Below are 24609 nucleotides of genomic sequence, written 5' to 3'. Positions count from 1 at the left end.
AGCGCTTAGAGAAGGTCATACTGTTATGGCTGAAGTCAAAACGTCTATTGCATCATCGCAACACAAGTTGTCAACGGCTGAATCATCCATTCAGGCACAAGTAAAACGTCTTGAGAAAATAACATTTGCAGAATACGACAAAGAACTGAAGGAACTTGGTCTTCAATGGTCAACTAAAGTAAACAGTGAGGGTTCACAGTTCTCTCCTGAAATGCATGATGGCTTTACTGATTCATCTCATGTGGATGTTAGTAGCACTGAATGTCAGGTTACGAATGACGTGAATGAGAGATCTTCAATGACTGAAATGACACTTGAGGATATCGAAAGCTTGCTGAACGCTGTTAAGAAAAACATCACTGACACAATCAAAGAAGAAATGGTTGTACCAACACTTGCTAAACCAGAAGAAATGGCATTTGATCTTGATGTTGAGACTGAAGACACTGGAATCCAGACACTCCTTGAAACTATATCTCGCAGCGCAAGCCCTATCCTGCAAGAAATGAAGAATATGGCGATACAGTACGAAAAAGCCTTTGAAATTAGGCACAAAGAGTTGACAGTAATTCCGGATACACTCGAAGAGGCAATCAATACAGCTCGGACTGAATTGGAATCTGCATTGACTCAGCATGGAATTGCTTCAAAGCATGCAGCATTCCAGGCAAAATCGGATGTTTCAGAAGTTTCGACATGGATTCCACATACACAATTGAAGGAACAATCTACACAAGAAACTATGAAGCGTGTATTTGGGCAGGTACAGGTAGCACCTGCATCGGCGGAAAGAGGAATAATGCCGGAGAAACAGCGACTTGGGAAAGCATCTACTCAAGCATTCATGGAAGTGTCGCCAAAATGGACTCAGTATGACATCGATAGACCTTCATCGGGTATGCAGGCAGGAGTTGATCAAACAGATGGGTGGTTCCAAACGAAAGAATACAAGCAGCCTGTCTTTGAGCCCATACAACAAGAACAGCAAAAAGAGGAACACTATGAGTTTTCCTTACGTCCGGAATGCATCAACGCTGAGATTCAAACAGACCCAGTTATCATCAAGTCATTTGATGATAATGACGACATGGAGACTGAAACGGATGCAGATAGCGGTATTGAAATAGACATGCAAACTGACCCTGTTGTTGTAATGACGGAGCAAGAATATGAAGAACTTATCTCGAGGCCTATTTCTGAAGATACCGTCTCACAGACGCCAAAGGTGCTAACTCAACCTTTCACGCACCAATTTCTAACATCCGGTCAGACTGAGCCTACCCAAACGCATCTGTCAACATTGGCAGGAAGCACAATGACAAATGATATGAAATTCACACTCCAGTCCACCCAGACCAAATCAAGCGCATCCGCGGATACCAAGACTCAGTATGAATCGATCTATGATGAAAAGAATACACAAATACTTGTCCACCGTGCGGAAGGTTATACAGAAATGATTCCAAGTAAGTTTCCAACACTGCTACAACAGACATATGAGATGGAGGCAGCTAGCAAGACAATGTTTACCCCTGTTGTGTCCCATTCAGACCGTGACCAACAAACTGTACCTGAAAAGGCGGAACATAAAGCTATTTCCCCTACTATTACACTTGGGAGAAGTGAAGTGACACAGACAGGCTCAGTACAAACATTAGAAAGTACTACCCTCTCAGTGAAGACTGAAACATCATACATCGGATCCCAAACTGATGTCCCGACAATGAAAAGCCGCGACAATCAGTATGATGTAGTTGGCACAGACATCGAATTGCAGACACGCATTTCAGAAATGAATTCATTTACTACCAGCACGGAGACTGATGTTGATCACTATGTATCCCAGACGAAGGAAACAGATGTACACGACTCTTCATCTTGGACCGAAGTTACGTCTTACCCTGCTTCTGGTACACAAACGGACGAGTGTCCATCTGAAATACTCCAGGAAGTAATTCATCTCCAGTCTGTGGAACCGGTGACATATGCGCCGGTTGAACTGATGCTTCCTGTAGCAGTGACAGATTGCCAGACCCAAACAATAGATACAAGTGCAGTTTCACACCAAACAGATACTCAGAAAACAATTGACCGTGGTGGTAATGCATCTTTAGCAGAAGTTTCTAATGCTGGAATGATGGCTACCGCAAATACGACAAGTGTGCCGGCTCAGGATATAATCGAAATAGATATGGCGGAAAATCAGACGACCGTGCAAGTGACAGATACGGCTTCTAGCCCCATATTCGGAAGAAAATCTACAGCAGAAAAAAGTGTCCAGCAGCAAGTTGATAACTCCAATTCAAGTGCCCAAACAAAGAACAAAGATTATCAAACAAAGCTTACATCAACTGAAAAGACCATGAATGATTCATCTATACAGACTGAAATACCGATGGTTACTATCATTGAAGAAGCTGTGAAACCGGTTCAACTTACTCTGGAACGTTCTCTGCCGAATCTTTCAGCTCTTAAGCCAGAGGTAGCTGACTCTTCGTCACAGACAACAGGATTTGAGACTTCTGATAGACAAGCAGCGACCAGTCCCGTAACGACTTTAGACCGCCAATCGGCAACGAGTCCTGTAACTATTTATGAAACAGGATTACAGCATGAAACGCCAAAATCAGAGGATAGGTTCATAAGCACATTCCAAACTGCTCTCTTAGAAAGCGTTGATCAAACAAGAATTATTGACATCGATCACAAACCTTCTCAGGCTCAGCCTCAAATGACGAATATTCGTACTCAAGCTGGTGTTAATCTATCCAGTGCCGTTACCCAGGCAAAACCAAACACATTCGAGGCAAAATTACAAGTTATTCCATTGAAGGTTGCAACAAAGGATTCGGGCATCCAGCATGACACTGAAATGCCACCATTGAATAACTCTACATGTCAAACTGACTTCGAGGATATTCCATTTGAAGAGATAGTAGTGGTCTCACAAGCAAAGGTCGAAAATGAACCTTTCTTTATGGTGCAGGAAACAGCTGATTTCACATGCCAGACAGCTGATGAAATAGAAGAACATGCATTCAATACAGATCCCATCCAGCACACAGATTTCCATGACCAAACTATGTCGAATTTGATGCCGAGGTCTTCCTCACCGGTTGTTCAAGATGTAGTTAATCAACCATCCCAGACACCTGCACAACAGAAGACACCCACGAGGGACTCAACTATCCAGCATGATGTGAAATCGAAGGAATCATTGACACAGACTGCATTACAAACCATGATGAAAGCGTTTTCGCCAATGTTACCTCGTTCTGCAGTAAAGGAAGCACAAACGCCAGATGGAGTAAAGGTCGTAGTTGATACGAAGTTAGTACAGTCTACTCAAATTGGTCATGAGCAATCAAGCCAGTCAGCGATTCCAACTGCAGAATTGGGAACATCAACAGTACTACCTAAAATGGTAAAGATAGATACACAAACAATTATTGAACCTGTAACACAATCATCAGAGTCATTAACCCAGTACGAGCCCTCATCTTCACATGTGCATAATCAGACGGCATATGATGTAAAACAAAGATCATCATCAACCGTTCAAACCCCTGCTGCTGATGTTTCTTCTCAAAGTGATTTACTTGGACACGGGAAAGAATCACAGACATTCATGGACTCCATTGCAAAAGCAATTTCACCCATGCTTCCTCGAGCAATGAGCCAAGCTCTGCAGACTCGTGGCGAACGAAAGCAAGTAAAAGAAGCTTCATCACAACATGACACACAAAGAGAAGCCACTGCTAGCCAGTATATTTCATCAAATCAAGACAACGAAGTCCAGTTCCTTGCTTCATCAGCCGATCAATCATCATCTCCACTGATGACTTCAAAATTAGATCACAGTTTGCAAACGCTTCGACAACACAGGGAACAAACTAGCACGCAAATTGATCAAGTGAGTCAACACAAGGCCACTCAGTTGGAATTTAAATTGAAAGATGCAGGGACTGAAAGCAGGGTTAATATTGCTCAAGGTTCAACTCAACAAGATTTCAAAATGGGAAACATAACTACTCAATCCGGAGTGGAACAAGATGATATTTCCAATCAATACCAAGTGAACCTGGATGATTCAGGGAGTCAGACACCCGGTAAAAGTGCCACTGAAACTTCTACATTAACACCACAATCCTTGTCAATTGGTTCCCAAACATTGACAGAAGAAATTGTTGTCACTACTCCTGTAGTACAGGAGTTTGCACCTATTATGCCACAGATTGTGACATTGGAATCAGAACCACCTCGAATGACAACCAGCACCTCTACACAATACGAAAGAGTGCCCATTGTTCCAAAGGTGTCTTCTCCAATAATTATACGAGCAAATGACAACGAGTCTCAGACAACAACGAAAGTAATTCGTGAATCACACATTCAGACCAAGGTCAAAACTATCCAGAGAGCATCTTCACCCATTATGATGCAACAAGATGATCATATCACTCAATACCAATCACATGTTACCAACACGTCCACAACGTTCCAATCACATACCGAGAAATTAGATCAAGCTTCACAGCATGAACTCAAATTGGACAATAGGGCTACTGGAATAGCCATTTCCCTGGGAGATGTTTCTACGGATTACGAAACGAAAGTGGAAAAGAAGTTCACTGAATACAAAACCACATTTGCCGAATCTCCATCGCAAACAACTGTCGAAATTTTTGATCAAGCTTCTTCTCCTCGTCTCCTCCGTGCATCTCATCAGATTCAACAAACTCCCCCTGTTGTTGCAGTGCGTATGAAGACTGCTGTTTCACAACATGTCTCTCATACAGAACAAAATACAACCCAATGTAAGGTTTCAAACCGTGATGGCACAAGCCAAGTTGAACAGAATAAAGATGAAATGTCTGCTCAGTATGAGAATATGACGGAGGACAACGAAGCGCAGTATGTTTTCGACACATCTCATTCTACAACTCAATACGAAGTTATTGGTAAGGATACTGAAACCCAGCACGGGATGATGCAAGAAGATGCCAACACTCAAAGCAGTGCTGAACTTAGCCCAGCTGGACACCAAACAGTCAATGTACTAAGCAACCAAGCTTCGTCTCCAATCCTGTCAAGGGTAAATAATCAGTTGCTTCAGACCCCTCTCCAAGCAGGAAAAACGAAACGAACAATGTATACTCAGTTTGATAAGAAGGGTGCTGAGATATCTACTCAGTATGAAAAGGCAAGTCAAGAGAACACCTCTCAGTATGAATTCAAACAAACAGACAGTGATACTACGTTCGAAGTGAAGATGAACGAAACTACAACACAGTATGAACTGAAACAACGAAGTACTGATACCCAAACACCTGCGTATCCTGTTCCCGTGGAAGATGCCATTCTGCGAGAAATTGTTGCTCCTGTTCAACATGCTGCTCCAAACTTGCCACCAGCTAAGTCAGACAATTGGAGTCAGTATGAAAGAAATACGGCTAGTACCACGATACAATATGATCCTCAGACGCAGGAAAGCTCCATGCAACATCAACTTAATGAGCAGACTGGGTCATCACAATATGACACTCAACAACATGAATCTACAACGCAAGCAGTCATAGAGAAAGATCTATTTGCCGGTCAGACCAAACTTGAGACACAACAGCAAGCTTCGTCTCCTATCCTACGTCGTGTTGCCAGTCAGGCACTTCAGTCACCTAGACCAGAAAGCATAGAAAAGAACGATGGATTCACACAATATGAAACCAAACAGGATGACATGTCTACACAATACAATGTAAAGACAAAAGATTATGCGAGTCAACGTGATGTCAAGCATGATGACAAAGTGACACACTATGATGATATGGGCCAGGAAGGGTCGGCACAGTACGACATAAATGCAACATCTAAAGGTACGACGCAGTATGAAGTGAACATGCAGAGCTCAGACAGTCAAACACCCGACTATCCGATTCCTGTTGAAGATGCTATTCTGCGGGAAATTGTTTCCCCTGTCCAACATGCAGCACCAGCTTTACGACCACCAATGATAGACGGCTCTAGTCAGTGTGAACGGATAATGGACAACACCACGACTGACTACGATTTAAAGATGCAAGAAAGTTCGGTGCAACATAAGCTAGAAGGGAAAGATAGAGCTACACAATATGACATTCAACAACATGAAAATACAACCCAGTCTATTACAGAGAATCAAGCGACTGCGAGCCAATCCGTGTTGGAAACCCAACAAAATGCCTCATCTCCTATTCTCCGCCGTGTTAACAATCAAGCACTTCAGACACCTAAATCAAAGGGTGTCGAGAAGAGCGATGGATTGACACAGTACGAGCTTCAAATGGGTGATTCTTCCTCACAGGCTATTCATGAAGGAAAAGATGGTTCGACTCAGTCAGTACTCTCAGTTGCTCCTGCTCAAGCACAATACGAAAGTTCAGCCATTGATGCAAATCCTCAATATGAAAGGAAAGATGAGCAGATGTCGACCCAATATGACACTATGAAAGAAGAAATTACTACGCAGTACCGAAGGCGCCAAGAGGATGGAACAAGTCAATACGAAAATGATGTCACTGATGGAACTTCTCAGTATGACAGGAAAGGAGAGATTGCTCAGACCCAGCATACATTACAGGGCATTGACAGCGTGTCTCAGTATGAGAAAATGGAACAGGACGGTACAACAACTTATGTCAACAACGTACAGGAGAGACCAACTCAGCACGATGTGCACAGCCAACTGTTTGGAAGTCAAACTGTTTTTGAAGCACAGCAGAAAGCTTCTTCCCCAATCCTTCGTCGCGTAAACACTCAGGAACTTCAGACTCCTTCGCCCATCGAAATCCAGAAGAAGAATGTATTAACAGGGAATGAACTTACACAAAATGATTCATCCTTGCAGTTTGTGACGACTGTTGCTTCTGTCCAGACTCAATACCAAAACTCGTCTTCTGAAGGAACTACACAGTATGAAATGAATCTGCACAGCTCAGACAGTCAAACACCCGACTACCCTATTCCTGTTGAAGAAGCTATTCTGCGGGAAATCGTTTCCCCTATCCAACATTCAGCACCAGCTTTACCACCACCAAAGATAGACGGCTCTAGTCAGTGTGAACGGATAATGGACAACACCACGACTGACTACGATTTAAAGACGCAAGAAAGTTCGGTGCAGCATAAGCTCAAAGGGGAAGATGGAGCTACGCAGTATGACATTCAACAAAATGAGATTTCAACCCAGATGGCTACAGAAAATCAAGCGACTGCGAGCCAATCTGTGTTGGAAACCCAACAACATGCCTCATCTCCTACTCTCCGCCGTGTCAACAATCAGGCACTCCAAACACCTAAACCAAAAGGAGTCCAGAGGAGCGATGGATTGACACAGTACGAGCTCAAAATGGGTAATTATTCTTCACAGGCTGTTCATGAAGGAAAGGATGGTTCGACTCAGTCAGTACTTTCTGTTGCTCCTGCTCAAGCACAATACGAAAGTTCAGCCATTGATGCAAGTCCTCAATATGAAAGGATTGATGAGCAGATGTCAACCCAATTTGACACTATGAAAGAAGACATTGCTACGCAGTACCAAAGGCGCCAAGAGGATGAAACAAGTCAATACGAAAAGGATGTCACTGATGGAACATCTCAGTATGACAGGGAAGGAGAGATTGCTCAGACCCAGCATACATTACAGGGCATTGACAGTGTGTCTCAGTATGAAAAAATAGGAAAAGACAATGCAACAGAATATGTCAAGGAAACACAGGAAATACCAACACAGCATGAGGTGAAATATCAGTTGTTTGGGAGTCAAACCATTTTTGAAACACAACAGCAGGCCTCGTCTCCTATTTCTCGCCGAGTAACTAGTCAGGAACTTCAAACTCCCTCGTCCATCAAAATTGAGAAGAAGGATGGGTCGACACAGTACGATATTAAACATGGTGAGACATCCTCACAGGTCGTTCTTGAAGGAAAGGATGGTTCGACGCAGTCAGTACTCTCAGTTGCTCCTGCTCAAGCACAATATGAAAGGTCAGCCATTGATGCAAATCCTCAATATGAAAGGATTGATGAGCAGATGTCAACCCAATATGACACTTTAGAAGAAGACATTGCTACCCAGTACCAAATGCGCCAAGAAGATGGAACAAGTCAATACGAAAGGGATGTCAGTGATGGAACTGCTCAAACCCAGCTTGCATTACAGGGCATTGACAGCGTGTCTCAGTATGAGAAAATGGAACAGGACGGTACAACAACTTATGTCAACAACGTACAGGAGAGACCAAGTCAGCATGATGTGCACAGCCAACTGTTTGGAAGTCAAACTGTTTTAAAAACACAGCAGAAAGCTTCTTCCCCAATTCTTCGTCGTGTGAACACTCAGGAACTTCAGACTCCTTCGACCATTAAAGTCCAGAGAAAGGATGCATTAACAGGAAATGAACTTAAACAAAATGATTCATCCTCGCAGTTTGTGACGACTGTCGATTCTGTCCCAACTCAATACCAACCCTCATCTTCTGAAGGAACTACACAGTATGAAATGAATCTGCACAGCTCAGACAGTCAAACACCCGACTACCCTATTCCTGTTGAAGAAGCTATTCTGCGGGAAATCGTTTCCCCTGTCCAACATTCAGCACCAGCTTTACCAACACCAAAGATAGACGGCTCTAGTCAATGTGAACGGATAATGGACAACACCACGACTGACTACGATTTAAAGATGCAAGAAAGTTCGGTGCAACAAAAAGTACTAGAGCACGATGGAGCTACGCAGTATGACATTCAACAACATGAAATTACAACCCAGTCTATTACAGAGAATCAAGCGACTGCGAGCCAATCCGTGTTGGAAACCCAACAACATGCCTCATCTCCTATTCTCCGCCGTGTTAACAATCAGGCACTTCAGACGCCTAAATCAAAGGGTGTCGAGAAGAGCGATGGATTGACACAGTACGAGCTTCAAATGGGTGATTCTTCCTCACAGGCTATTCATCAAGGAAAAGATGGTTCGACTCAGTCAGTACTCTCAGTTGCTCCTGCTCAAGCACAATACGAAAGTTCAGCCATTGATGCAAATCCTCAATATGAAAGGAAAGATGAGCAGATGTCGACCCAATATGAAACTATGAAAGAAGAAATTACTACGCAGTACCAAAGGCGCCAAGAGGATGGAACAAGTCAATACGAAAATGATGTTACTGATGGAACTTCTCAATATGACTGGAAAGGAGAGATTGCTGAGACTCAGCATACATTACAGGGCATTGACAGCGTGTCTCAGTATGAGAAAATGGAACAGGACGGTACAACAACTTATGTCAACAACGTACAGGAGAGACCAACTCAGCACGATGTGCACAGCCAACTGTTTGGAAGTCAAACTGTTTTTGAAGCACAGCAGAAAGCTTCTTCCCCAATCCTTCGTCGTGTAAACACTGAGGAACTTCAGACTCCTTCGCCCATCGAAATCCAGAAGAAGAATGTATTAACAGGGAATGAACTTACACAAAATGATTCATCCTCGCAGTTTGTGACGACTGTTGCTTCTGTCCCAACTCAATACCAACCCTCATCTTCTGAAGGAACTACACAGTATGAAATGAATCTGCACATCTCAGGCAGTCAAACACCCGACTACCCTATTCCTGTTGAAGAAGCTATTCTGCGGGAAATCGTTTCCCCTATCCAACATTCAGCACCAGCTTTGCCACCACCAAAGATAGACGGCTCTAGTCAATGTGAACGGATAATGGACAACACCACGACTGATTACGATTTAAAGATGCAAGAAAGTTCGGTGCAACAAAAAGTACTAGAGCGCGATGGAGCTACGCAGTATGACATTCAACAAAACGAGATTTCAATCCAGATTGCTACAGAGAATCAAGCGACTGCGAGCCAATCTGTGTTGGAAACCCAACAACATGCCTCATCTCCTATTCTCCGCCGTGTCAACAACCAGGCACTTCAGACGCCTAAATCAAAGGGTGTCGAGAAGAGCGACGGATTGACACAGTACGAGCTTCAAATGGGTGATTCTTCCTCACAGGCTGTTCATGTAGGAAAAGATGGTTCGACCCAGACAGTACTCTCAGTTGCTCCTGGTCAAGCACAATATGAAAGTTCAGCCATTGATGCAAATCCTCAATATGAAAAGAAAGATGAGCAGATGTCAACCCAATATTTCACAATGAAAGAAGACATTGCCACACAGTACCAAAGGCGCCAAGAGGATGGAACAAGTCAATACGAAAATGATGTCACTGATGGAACTTCTCAATTTGATATGAGAGGAGAGAGTGCTCAGACCCAGCATACATTACAGGGTATTGACAGCGTGTCTCAGTATGACAAAACAGAACAAGATGATACAACAGAATATGTCAAGGATGTACAAGAAAGGCCAACACAGCATGAGGTGCATAATCAGTTGTTTGAAAGTCAAACCGTACTCGAATACCAACTGGCTGTCAGCCAGACGGAACTAGAGTGTCAACAGCAAGCGTCCTCTCCTATCCTTCGTCGTGTGACCAACCAGGCTCTTCAAACTCCTAAATCGAAGGAAGTCCTGCAGAATGATATTTTGACAGAATATGACCTCAAGAATGATGACATATCTACCCAGCTTGACGTCAAAAGAGAAGATTCTACTACACAATATATACATGCACCTGAAAATGCCGAGACACACTGCGGCATTATCGGACAAGAGACTTCGACACAATATGAGAAAAAAGATGAAGATATTTCGACACAGCATGGGTTAGGTGGACAGAATACCACAACTCAATCTAGAGTTTCAATTCAAGATACAGCAACTCAGCAAGAACGAATTTCAAAGGATGAATTCACGCAACATAGAGCGGATAAGAAAAGCACACTAACTCAAAATGAAGTCAAGATATCGGAAACAGCGGCGTCTCCTCTCCTTCGTCCGAAATCGAGCCAGATTGTGCAGACACCAAAGGGTCTTATAGATGGGAGCAGTCAGTATGAGGGGAGTACACATGAAATCGCTAGTCAATATGAGGGATCAAGGGAAGGTGCTACCACTCAATCTGATATCACCGGCGTAGTAGGTGAAACACAATATCAAAGAAGTGTAAATAATGCTGAAACGCAGCAGACACCAAAGTCTACAGAAGTAGAAAAGATCAATGAGTTAACGCAACACGAGATTGAGCAGGGAGACTCATCCTTGCAGTTTATCCCAGAGCAAACAGATGGTTCAATCCAGTCCGTGTTCGCCGCTTCATCTGTCCAAACCCAATATGAGAGTTCAACCAACGATGCAACGTCTCAGTATGGAAGACAGGGTCAACATATATCAACACAGAACGACCAAACAAAGACAGATACAGTGACTCAGTATGAGAGCCGTTTAGAAGATGGAACCAGCCAGCATGACGTTGTTGTTACTAATGGAACTTGTCAGTATATCGGAATAGGTATCGACAGTACTTCTCAATACCAGAGAGCTGTACAGGATGTTCCTACCGAATATATGAAGGACCAACAAGGGAGATATACTCAACATGAATCAGAGAGTAAGTTATTTGCAAGTCAAACAGTCAACCAGACACAGCATAAGGCTGCATCTCCAATCCTTCGTCGAGTAACCAGTCAGGATATACAGACCAAAAATCAAATGGCAACACAAGAAAGTGCGACCCAGGATGAACTCAAACAGATGGATAGCAACACAGGATACCAATCAAAGACTGGTGACAGACCCTCCCAGTCTGAAGTGATTATGCATAGTACTGATACTCAAACACCCGACTATCCTATTCCTGTTGAAGACGCTATTCTTCGAGAAATTGTTTCTCCCGTCCAGTATGCAGCACCTCAATTACCACCACCTAAGATGGATGGTTCAACTCAGTACGAAAATAAGATGGAAAGTGCAATGAACCAGTATGTTCCCAAAGGTCTTGAAACTGCAACCCAACTCGTAATAAATGCGCAAGATGAAGGTACAGACTACCAAGTTCAACATCAATCTAACACAACACAGTCCTTGGTTGAAATTCAACCTTTCTCTAGTCAGATCGAACTGGCGACACAGCAGCAGGCATCATCCCCTATCCTTCGTCGTGTAGCCAGTCAGGCACTACAGACCCTTGAACCCGATAAAATTCAGACAAGCGATGGATTTACACAACACAAGCTAGAACACGATGAAGTATCCACTCAAATTAGAGTAAAGGCAGAAGACTCATCCAGTGAATATGTTCTTAATCAAACCCATAAGCGAACGGATTATGATCGTGTAGGCCAAGAAAATTCAACACAACATGAAATAAAGGTAACACATATAGAAACTCAACATGCATCGATAATTCAAGAATCTACTACTCAGCATGAACCATCCTTGAAAGACACAACCACCCAACAGGAAGCTGATGCAAAAGACATTCCAACACAGGTAGTTATAAATTCTCAACTCTTTGCCAGCCAAGCTAAAGTTGAGACCCAGCAGCAAGCTTCCTCCCCCATTCTTGGTCGTGTCACAAGTCAGGCACTTCAGACTCCCGAACCCAAGGAAGCCTTGAAAAGCGACGAAGTGACTCAGTACGAACTGAAACAAGGGGATGCAACTTCACAGTTTGAGGAGAAGAAGATGGAGAAGTCAAGTCAGTATGCCAATGCATCTTCTCATGTTCCAACACAGCAAAGTGTTATAAATGAAGATGGGACGACGCAGTACGATGTCAAGTTGGGAGAAAAACCTACTCAATATGAAAATATTCTTAGGGACCTTCCAATTCAGACCTCAACTGCAGGGGCGGATCAAATATCATCCCCAATACTACCGAGAATCGCTGTGCAGACGTCCCAGACGCCTACACTAGCAACTGCGTTGTCATCATCACAGCATCATATAGAAACACGAGACAACTCAGAACAGCACGTCTCCAAGATGACAGAAGGTAATACCCAAGTCCCGACCGTTCCGCAGAGAGACAGCGTTGCTCAAACCCAATCAGAGAAACCACTCAAGATGACTGATAATGGTACCCAATATGAACCACGACAATCTGACATATCCTCTCAGTCTGAGAGAATGATCGCCAGGGAAGGCATGTCTCAGCATATTCTCCACCAAAAGGAAGGGTCGACGCAGTATGAATCTATCAGACGAAACTTGGATTCCCAAACTGTCCCGCAAACATCAAATGCATATACTCTTACAGCTACAGTACAACCGGTACTTTTGACCCAAATTACACAAACTCCTTCCGAGCCTGCGAAAAAATTGACTGGACTTTCCACACAGACAGATAAACCCAAGGCAACAGCAAGGTACAATGTGGCATCATTTACGGAAAGAAAGTTACAAGATGGCGTCACACAAATCTGTCAGATTGACAAAGACGTTGTCACCCAGGACAGTGTGAGCGAAACTGATAGTTCAACACAATCTCAACAGACTCTTCATGAAAATGCGACACAATCTGAATTCGTGAATATGCAACAAGCATCATCTCCGATTCTCCCACGTTTAGCTACCAAAACTACTCAGGTCTCCGAGGTACCAACAAGTGATGTTACATCTGGTGTCCAAAATGATGTGCAAAATGCGAGCACTGTATATGAGAGCAAACACCAAGATGGTGCAACACAACATGTCCTTATCAAAGATGACAATGTTACTCAGTATGAAATGTCTATGAAAGATGCTAATTCCCAGTTGGTGGTTGTATCTGATAACAAATCATCATCACCTACACTGAGACGAGCTGCCATGTCTAGTCAAACACAAGGTGAGAAGGTTACTGTCATAACAGAGTCATCATCACAGTACTTCCATGATCTGGAAACGTCGAATACTCAGGTTGACGTACAAGGAAAAGAAGGCACCAGTCAATATGAACTTAAACAAGAACAGAGTATAACACAATACACAGAGGATCTACGTGATGTACCTTCCCAATCGACAGTTGAAGTGGGGGATATAACAACTTCAACCTCAGATACCAGCATTGCCCATCAAAGTCTGCAGACTTCGAAACGGTCCATGATCGAAAGCATGTCTCAATATGAATCAGAATTGCAAACTTCAGTTTCCCAATCTGAGGTGGAAGGTCAAGAAATGTCGTGCCAGTATGACCAAATACATGGTGACACTTCATCACAACATAGCCCTGATTCCACGGAGATTACGACTCAGCATGAAGTAAATCAAGAAGATGCCATATCTCAAAGTGTCATTGACACTGACGATAAGGCATCATCACCAAAACTTCAGCGACATGCAAATCAGCAGTTGCAGATATTCCCTACTGGTAGTGATAGCGAAACCCAATCTCAGGTGAGATCAGAAGGAATCATTACACAGTACGAGAAAGATGAACAAGACAGAGGAAGTCAGCAAGAAGCTCGCCAAATGGAAAATGCTTCCCAGTGTGTTTCAATTATCCAATCTGACACGACAATGCAAACTGTCCAAGAGGAACTCGTGGTCAAAGGTCAAAAGGGTATGCAGCACGAGCCTGAGACTCTTGATAATTCTTCACAACATATTTCTATTCAGAAAGATGCCTCTTTGCAAGAGAATATTCAATCAGAAACCACAACAACTTCAACTTCACTGCAACAGGTAACTGGTGTCAGCACCCAACAGGAGAGCTTCCTCTTAGAATCGACAACTCAGTGTTTGATAAGGCAGGAGGATCATGCTTCACTCACCACAATGAGAACGACAACGGATCAAGTACTTCAGACCCTTGTAGAAGAAAAACAACTGAAATCAAGTACTTCAGCGCAGTATGAATGCTCAAATGAAGACGATTTTACTCAATATGAGGCCAGTGTAGTCGAAAAGACAACCCATCTTGCACAAGAACTTAAAGATACTATGACTCAGTATATGATGATGTATGGTGACAGTCAATCTCAGACAGCAATCTCAAGCTATGATCAGGAAGTATCACCAATACTTTCATTGACAGCTCAAAGTGCAGCTCAAACGATGGAAGAAAAGAAGATTCTGACATCTGAAGTCATGACACAGCACGAAGTAAAGTTGTTGCATCTTATGATTCAAACTCTAGAAGATAAACTCTCAACCATTGATAGTAACACCCAGTATGAACGACGATCAAATGAGAAGATTATACAACATGAAATTAATAATTTGGATTCTTCGACACAATTAAGTGTCAAACAGCTTGATTCGGATGCACAAACAAAGTTGAGCCTAGAACACGAAGCAACGTCCCCAATTTTGTCACGGCACCAGAGTCAACTGTCCCAAACGCCTGTGTTTAAAACTTCGGCAACAGATGTTGTGTCTCAAACTGAAGTAAAACAACAAGACACGACTACACATACGGACACTTCTAAAGGAGAAGGATGGACCCAGTATGAAATGAAACACACAGATTCTGTGAGCCAGACGTTCAACAAGAACCTCGAACATGGTATTTCTCCAATCTTCTCACCTGTAAGGAGCAATGCGTCTCAAACACCACAGGAAAAATCAATTATTAAGATGAACATAACAACTCAATTTGAAATGGAAATGGGTGAGTCGAACACCCAAACAAAACAAAAGGTAGCTCAACAAACTTCTCAAATCTTCTCTGAGAAATCTGATAAAGATTCACAGACATCCAAGACTGACCCTAAGATCGACAGGATGGGTCAAGCAGGAGGAAAGTTTACAGACTTGCAGATGCAAACTGCAGTAAATACTTCACCAAAGGCGTCGTCACCGGTTCTACATCGAGCCATTAGTAAGGACGCACAAACTCCAGTTAAGGATGTGATTCCTAAGGCTTCTCAGATAATTAGGTCTTCCCGTGATTCAGCTACTCATGCTACTTCAGATCCGAAGACTGTTGAACGAGGAACAGATATACTTCAAGTTCAGCTAAGAACCGGTTCAACACAGGCCAATCAACGAAAACCTGAAACAACAGACACTTCAGTTCAGCCTAAAAGAGCTGAAGTGACACACCAGATGTTGGAAGTCACACCAATTACTATCAGTCACTCAACACCATCTCCTTTAACACAATACTCAACAAAACCAACCCAAGCTGACATCAAAGTTATTTCCAAAAGCACGACAGCACTGACGTCTCTCTCGTTGAAAACTTCAGCAACAGCAACAGCAAAAACTGCCATGAAGAGTGCAATTTCTCAAACTGAGGTTGCTAAAGTGTCAAAGGAAATAGTCACCCAAGAAATGAAATTGGTAGAGCGATCTTCGCTCACAACACCTGACACCAAATCACCTGTATTTGAAGCATCTACACAACACAAAGTCGATGTTCAAATGGTCGATGGTGCCTCAGGAACAAGCCCAGCTACTCATGAAGGAAGTACTTTTACGCTTTCAATTTCTGCGTCGGAACAGGCCTGTCAGACAGACATGCAGATAGAGGAAGATGAGGTAATTGAAATTGTTTCTCATTCAGAAGAGCTTGCACCCATCACGATACGAGGAGCCAATCATGTGGACATGTCAACTGAAACCGAACTTTACAATAGTGAAAGAGCATCATCTCCATTTTCTGACGATCTTGACGACGTACCAACACAGACAAGTACAGAAATGCACTCTATTGCAGTACAGTTTGACGAGCCAGACTTTGGTCCTATGTATGTGAATACCGTTAGTTATGTGCAAGATGGCAGAGAAAGGCACACAGAAACACTGATCGAACAGACTGCAGCAACTCCTGCACTATTGGAACCTCTTCGTCTTGATTCCCAGCAGCAAACCATTCCCAACACTGACGATGGATTCACAGAAACGGTACAAACGGGCGTGGACTTTGGTGAGCAGTCCCAACCCCTAAGCATCGACCAGGCCACATTAACACATTCAGGACAAATGGTGTCAAGTGAGGTACAGGTCAGAATGGGACACCCCTCAACATTAACAAGAGACTCGGGATCACAGCATGCATCAAGAGCTGTGGATAGTTTTGTGCAGGCTGATGCAATGATGGTTGATGAAGGAATTTCTACCGTAACGGTTCTTAAATCGACATCAACCGCTCAGTGTAGCCCTCCTGGATCCTCCCATACCTCACCAAAACTACAGCGAAAGGTCATGGTTAATGCAGAAACCAGTACGTTTGTTCAGTATCGTCAGACTACTGACACGCAGACATCTAAACCAGTTCGATCATCTTTGTCAACTCAATTCCGCCCCAACATGAAAAGTCAGGAATCGCTAGCCAATATTCTACCAGAGAATGCCGACGTAGGCACTGTAATCAAACCACTGTCATCAGACGCAGATTCTTTGGCAAAAGTGGACCAAAGTTCAAACTCAGCACAATGTGTTACAACTATTGCAGATACAGAGAGTCAGTATGAACAACAAGACGCTGCTGATATGTCGGTCCAAGTTATGCCAACTTGTGCAGATCTAGGGAATTCACCCATCTTCAAACGGAGAGAGGTTCTTGTCTCTTCAACACAGACAGACCCGTTATTTGCAGATTTTAGCGATGAATTCGAAGATGGAGAATTCTTGGATACACAATCTGATCGTGTCTCTTTAGAGGAATTCACCTGGGACACATTTGTTGACAATTTGCAAGAGACTTTGGACGGACCAGTTGTTTCCTCATATGAAGCTCCTATCCAACAGATTAATGTCATTCAGGAATTTGCTGAAATTCCTAGAACATGGGGAGTCGATGCCTCTGCACAAATTCACCCAACCCTACTTGATAGAGGAACTGGAACAACAGGCTCATGGAGACATGACCGAGGAAGTCAAATTCACCAGGTCTTTGCCAGCAATTCAACTCAGAGCGATCTTACGACAAGGGTGTTTATTCATTCATCTACCCAGCATAATGAAGATATAAAGATGACAACTGACGTGGCAAGCTCTCCCGTGTTTAAACGGAGGTCGGAGAATGTTGTTTCACAAGTTGCTCCTGAGATCTCCGAAGGTAGCACATCTGTCTCTGCAGTACCGATTGCTGATAGTAAATTCCAGACTGAACAGGAATTATTTAATCAGTCATCTCAATACGTCAGCATATATACTGATCGTCCATCCTCACCTCTTGACGTTTCTTCTCATAATGCCTCTCAATATCAAGGCATTCAAACTTGTGATACTGCCTCTTCACCAATAGTGATCAGGAAAGTGAGTGCAAATGATTACCAAACACAAGTGATAATACCAACCTCTGAAACCATCTCCCAATACCATTCAGCTCCCTCATCAGATAAAGTTAGCTCACCGGTATCTTCCAGAAGGTCAACCCTAGACCATAGCACCACAGTGGACACAACTGCAGTAGACGTTGGGTCTCAATATTCGAAAGGTATTAGAACGGAAAAGGTTAGCTCCCCTGTATTCACAAGAAAAGCTGCAGTAGATGGAAGTACAACCATGAAACTGATAGAATCGAAAGATGGTTCCGCTCAGGTATCTCCTGTGACCTTAGATGGAACATCACAGCCTATGCCAAAGATATTTGCGGACACTCATACTTCTCCAATATTGCAAAGGAAAATTTCCGTTGTAGAAGAAGGTACAATTCCGTTACCACCTCGGCATGCAAAGGACTTTACTACACAGGCTGCACCAGTGCGTGAAAATATTCCGACTCAGTCTTCTCCCAAGGGAACAGATGCAATCGCACAGGTGACGCCTGAAACTTTGGATGGGGGAACAGCTATGACGCAAATGTTGTTATCTGACGGATCTGTTCAGATTAAACATGACGTCCGGGACCATTCATCTCAACTTTTGATAGCCTCGGAGGATGTAGCGGTCACGACAATACCATCTATGAGCTCAAATGTAGAATCCCAAGTTAAAAGAGATTTCGTAGATGAAAGCACCTTTATGATTCAATTAGAAGCAAAAGATTATATTTCGCAAATTGCTCCTACTGTTACTGATGAATCATGTCAACACGTAAGGTCTCCCAATACTAACAAGCTCAGTTCACCGATTCTTACAAGGAAGGAAGTGTCTGATGAATGCACATCAATGAAACAGGTAGAAGACAAAGACATTTCTATTCAGATGGCTCCAAGTTCAAGCGATAGAATAAGCTCTCCTATTCTACAACGCAAGGATGTCATCGATGAATGGACAACGATCGCTTCAGCCGAGTCAAAAGATGTGGTAATGGAAGCATTCCCAGTAACGTCAGATTCTGTTTCGCAATCTCCAAAGATTTCTTTCACGGATCAAATGAGTTCCCCTGTGTTAATTAGGAAACAGGTCATGGATGAGAGTATATTGGTCTCATCGCAGCCACTGGATGCCAAGGACTTCACAACACAAGCAACCCCAACCATCATTGAAAAGATTAATTCACCTGTGCTTGTCCGAAGACAGTTAATTGATGGAAGCACTATGGTAGATCTTCTCGAATCAAAAGATGTTAAAACCGATTCCATTCCTACAACTACTCACACATCTTCTCAATCTGACCAAGTTGCGATGTCTGACAAGCCCAGTTCACCGCTAATGCTAAAGAAAACTGATGAGGGTACAATGATGGTAGAACTCAAACCACACGATTTCACAACTCAAGTCACACCCACTACATCAGATCGTGTTTCTCAACCAGCCATAAGGTCTACATTCGATAAACCAAGTTCTCCGACAGTCATCAGAAAGCAAATTGCAGACGAAAGTACAATGATTTTACCACCTCCTGCAGATGCCAAGGACTTCACAACACAAGCAACCCCAACCATCATCGAAAAGATTAATTCACCTGTGCTTGTCCGAAGACAAGTTAATGATAGGAGTACAATGATGGCCCTTCTCGAATCAAAAGACTTTAATGCCGAGTCCATTCCGATAACTACTCACACATCTTCTCAATCTGACCAAGCTACGATGTCTGACATGCCTAGTTCACCACTACTGCTGAGGAAAACTGACGAGGGTACAATGATGGTAGAACTCAAGCCTCAAGATTTTACAACCCAAGTTACCCCCACTGTATCAGATGGTGTTTCTCAATCAGGAATAAGAACTTCATTCGATAAACCAAGTTCTCCTACAGTAATCAGAAAGCAGATTGCAGATGAGAGTACAATGGTGTCACCACCTCCTACAGATGCCAAGGACTTTTCAACACAGGCCACACCAACTTCATCAGAAAAACTTAGTTCTCCAGTTACCCAACGAAAGACCGTGGTCGATGAAGTAACGATCGCGATATTGTCTGATGCTAAAGACTCTGATACACAAGTAATGCCAACCACCACGGAAAAGCTTAGTTCCCCTGTGCTGATCAGAAAGAATGTGACAGAAGAGGGTACGACAATGCCATCATCAGAATCAAAAGACTTCATCACGCAGGCAACACCTGTTACATCAGATGGAGCTTCACAGTCCCTCAAGGAGAGTACGTCTGACAGACTGACGTCTCCGGTTCTGATTCGTAAGGCCATGGCCGACGAGAGCACACTCATCCTTCCTATACCTACAGACTCAAAAGATTTCAACACACAGGTTACACCTACATCCATCGAGATGGAATCCCAATCAACAGAGAAGGATGTGTCAGAAAAATTGAATTCACCTGTCTTAGTGAGGAAAGTAGCTATCAACGAAAGCACTACGATAGAACCGCCTGCTGAGGCAAAGGATTTCAGTACTCAAATTTCAGCTACAACAGCTGAATACGGATCACAATACAGTAATGCAGCATTATCTGACAAACAAAATTCTCCTGTTATGGAAAGAAAGGTAACGGTTGATGAAGGAACTGCAAATATAGTTCTTCATGCGAGAGACTTTACAACTCAAGCTGCCCCAGCAGGAGTTCATGAATCTTCGCAAGCCAAATGGAAGTCGAGTGATGAAACAACGGTTACAATGTCCTCAGAAGGTAAAGATTTCACCACACAATCTAAGCCTTCGACTTTGGATACTTCGACACTTCCAGAAAAACTTCCTTCTCATGATGCATCAAGTTCTCCAATAATCGTTAGAAAGGTTCAAGACTCGGAATCGCAAATTCAGTTATCAACAATTGATGAAAGTACAGAAAACCTCAAAACTGAACTCGATAGGGCAATGCAGGTTCAACCTGAAAATAGAAATCAGTCATCACAATATTTCAACATGAAATTGCCTATTGACATGAGTGTCCAACAGACAACAGAAATGCATGACTCAACGTCATCTCCGAGAAAGATTGATTTCACTGACAGAGGTGCTGAAGTACATCCAGTCACCATCGGTTTTTCAAATCAGCATGCTGGAAAGCAAGAAAAGTATGAGAAATGTAACCAAGCAGAGGGGGAAGTTCTGAAGCAGGAAGTTCATGTGGATGATATCGTGCATCCAACAATTGTACAGCGCGTGGATGCAGCTCCTATGATTGTACAGCCGACCATTAGCTATGCTGAACGACTGAGGCTACGAGAAGAGATTCGAAAAGAGGCTAAGGATGAATTGAGACGTGAAATCAAGGAGGAACTAATAGAAGAAATTCGTGAAGAGATAATAAATGAAGTGCGAGATGATATCAGAACCGAATTCATTATTTCCATGCACGAACCTCAACAGGGACCACTCATGATTACTAAATCAACGATTCCAGTTGAAACCAGACAATTCAATGAGACTGTCGAAGCCAAACCTTACATGTTGCATGAAAAGCAACAGGTCGATGTCAAACAGAGGAATTTTGGAAACCAACACAAAGCTCCTGAGAACGAGGATGTATCGTCCGTCGAAAAGAGTCTTGTATCTGAGAAAGAACCTCCAAGCGAGGAGCTTGTGAGAACAATTAGACATGAATTGCGGGAAGAAGTAATCGATGAATTGACAGAAGAGCTGACTACTAGTATAAGAGACCAACTTAGCCTCGAATTAAAAGAGGAGTTTAAGGAAGAGATGAGGGAGACAGTCATGGAAGAGATGAGGGAGGAGATATTTGACGACTATAGAGAGGAATTACTGGTTGAGTTTGCCCCTCGAATTAAACACGATATTGAGGAAGAAGTGCGGGAAGATTTGGAGGTGACAATCAGAAGAGAACTTGAACCTCGAATCCGTGAAGAAATAAAAGAGGAATACATCCAGGAACGGGTCAAGGAACTGTTGGTAGAAAATCTCAGTTTACAAGAACCGAAAGAGCCAGACATCAAGACCAAGCCGCCTTCTTTTGATCGAGGTACCTTACCGCCTTTCAGTAAGGCTACTGACAATTCAACGGAAATGCTCATTGATACCAAAGATGCTGCTGTGCAGATGGAGGAAATGAGACCAGTGAAGATTGATGAGGTCTGCCAGACTCATGTCCGAAACAGTAGCAGAGGTACATCAACCACCAGATCGGATACAAAAGAAACCAAGACTCAAGTTCATCCAACAACAGCGGACCGTGGAACTACACCGGCTAAACAGAACAACATACATTCGGCTTCTCAGACAGAAATAACACATGTAAAGCATCAAGGCGGACAAAGCATTCTATCACCAGAACTTGTACACCAATCACTCCAGGTGATAATGCGACCTCTGCAAACCCATCAGACTGTGCAGGCAAAGTATGATGTCACTTCAAAGCAAACATCAATGACTGCAAGGCAATACAACCCCGCAAGCTCACAAACTCATTTGCCTCGACAGTCACGTGTTACTCAATCTACAATCCCTCAAAAGGTGTTTGCAGTGCAGACACTCGAACAAAGACCCAACATAAACACTGGCATGCAAATTTCGCCCGCCACAAGCGATCGGGATACTATGTATACACCTAAGAGGTTCTCAAGCACTCCATCACAGTCTTTTACTAAGCCTACCAGAAACATTTCAATAGAACCCGACCGAAGTATGGGCAACATTGACAGATCTGTACAACCACAGAAACGATTGGATGGTATTGATCACATCGTACAGATAGAACCAGTAACCAGAGAAGGAGCAGGCTCTCCACTTCCCTTGCCAGACGACACAATTTCTTCACATGACCGGTCCTTATCACCAGTAATTTTCTACAGTCAACAGGCAGAATATGAATCTACACCACCTGGCTTGGAATCTCTGTCACCTCGACCGTTCGAGAAAATTGTTACACCTCTCACATCGCAACTGAAACAGCCCAAGAAATTGACGATAGAGCTGCCGTCAACAGAGAAAACACCACTACGATTGACCTCGGTCACACCACCAGAAGCACAGCGACCATCCCAATCTGGATTCAGGCTTCATGACCAGACCCAAGACTCATCAACTCGCCTATTTGATACTGAGGTGAGCAGGAGGGTCCAAAATATCAACAACCTTGAGCCATCCCGTGAAGTAACATATGAGCAGCCCGTTGCTCAATACAGGCCTCGCAGAACCTTCCACACTCATACGGATATACAAGAATCTCATTCAAATATCAGCCAGGTTATCGTGGATAACATGCCACCAAATTGTCGAATGGTTATCGTTCAGCAAACAACTGCAGGGACAACATACACAACCGCGTTAATGACTGAATCGTTATCGCGCACATCAATGACAACAAGCAGCAGTGTTCTCACTCAGATGAGTTATCAACCAATCACCTTTCTGAAACCTGATGACACAGATTCACCTGACCTCTCAGAGACCGATTCCCTCGAAGATAAAAGTGAACCATCACCAATTGACGAATTGGAAAAAATAAGACGAGATCTCAGATTGTCTAAAGTGATGACATCAGGAGATCAAAATACTCTTGTCAGCTACCTTGTAGAAAACAAAACCCCGAGACAACGTTCTCTTGCGATAGGCTCCCCTATATCACAACCGAAGTCATCGAGGGAGCTTCTCTACGGTAAACAAGAGTTCCCGAAATGGGAGCAAGGCCCAAGTCGTAGACAACACGATGAAAAGGGCTCACCTATTCCTCCATCCTCGGGAATTTCTGGAGAAAGTCCGACGCAACTAACATCATCTACTTCTTCAGGAATGAAGCCAACTCATATCATGTATCGAAAGCCGCGGCCTTCATCTGAATCAACTCCAATGGTGACTCGCCTGGAAGAACTTCTTCGTAAATCAACGCCAACCAACTATGAGGATTATGGCTGGCTAATGGATAAAGAACCAGACAAACCTAAGAAAGACGAATACGACCTGCCATCGGTAGAGAAAATAAGGACTCGGTTTGCCAAACCTAAAGATGGACCTCCGGGACGTCCAGCAGATGACTCACCAAGTGACGTTGAATCTGAAGTCAATACTACGGATTCGGAAACAGATTCGGAATCATGGCAAGCAGTAATGGACTTCAAGAGTCCCTATCTTCACGAAGATCCCAAATATTGGCCATACACAAGCCCTCACAAGGCACCAGGGGTACCGAGCTCTGAATCTGAAACTTATGACTCAGACGATGACACACAGACTGTGTGTGGAGAATTGGACTTGACAACAATGAGGGTAGACGAATCATCATCTTCTGATGAAGATGCTGACCCACAGGCTGCAGAGGCCCCTAGACGAAGAAAACAATCCTCTAAGCTGAAGACGAGCCTTATCAGGAAAGAACTTGCCCTATCTGGTGTGGTTCCCCGCAGGACTCCCACAACCTTAACAAGCTACCAATCTATGCCCGAAGGTGAATATCCAATGGCTGGACGACGAACCAAATCCATGTCTGATCTGAG

General features: G+C 43.4%; 1 protein-coding gene across 1 annotated transcript in view; it reads left to right on the top strand.

The window, feature by feature from the left end:
- LOC121429195 overlaps nucleotides 1–24609 on the top strand; it is a 71224-nt gene that overhangs the window by 43301 nt on the left and 3314 nt on the right. Inside the window, exon 4 of the mRNA XM_041626142.1 lies at nucleotides 1–24609. This exon is cut by the window's left edge and continues 14498 nt beyond it. Coding sequence (XP_041482076.1) covers nucleotides 1–24609 — 24609 coding nt within the window.

The sequence above is a fragment of the Lytechinus variegatus genome, chromosome 15 (genome assembly GCF_018143015.1).
Source record: "Lytechinus variegatus isolate NC3 chromosome 15, Lvar_3.0, whole genome shotgun sequence".
NCBI lineage: Eukaryota > Metazoa > Echinodermata > Echinoidea > Temnopleuroida > Toxopneustidae > Lytechinus > Lytechinus variegatus.
The sequence above is the reverse complement of the archived record's forward strand: the minus strand, read 5'-3'. Positions and strand labels throughout refer to the sequence as shown.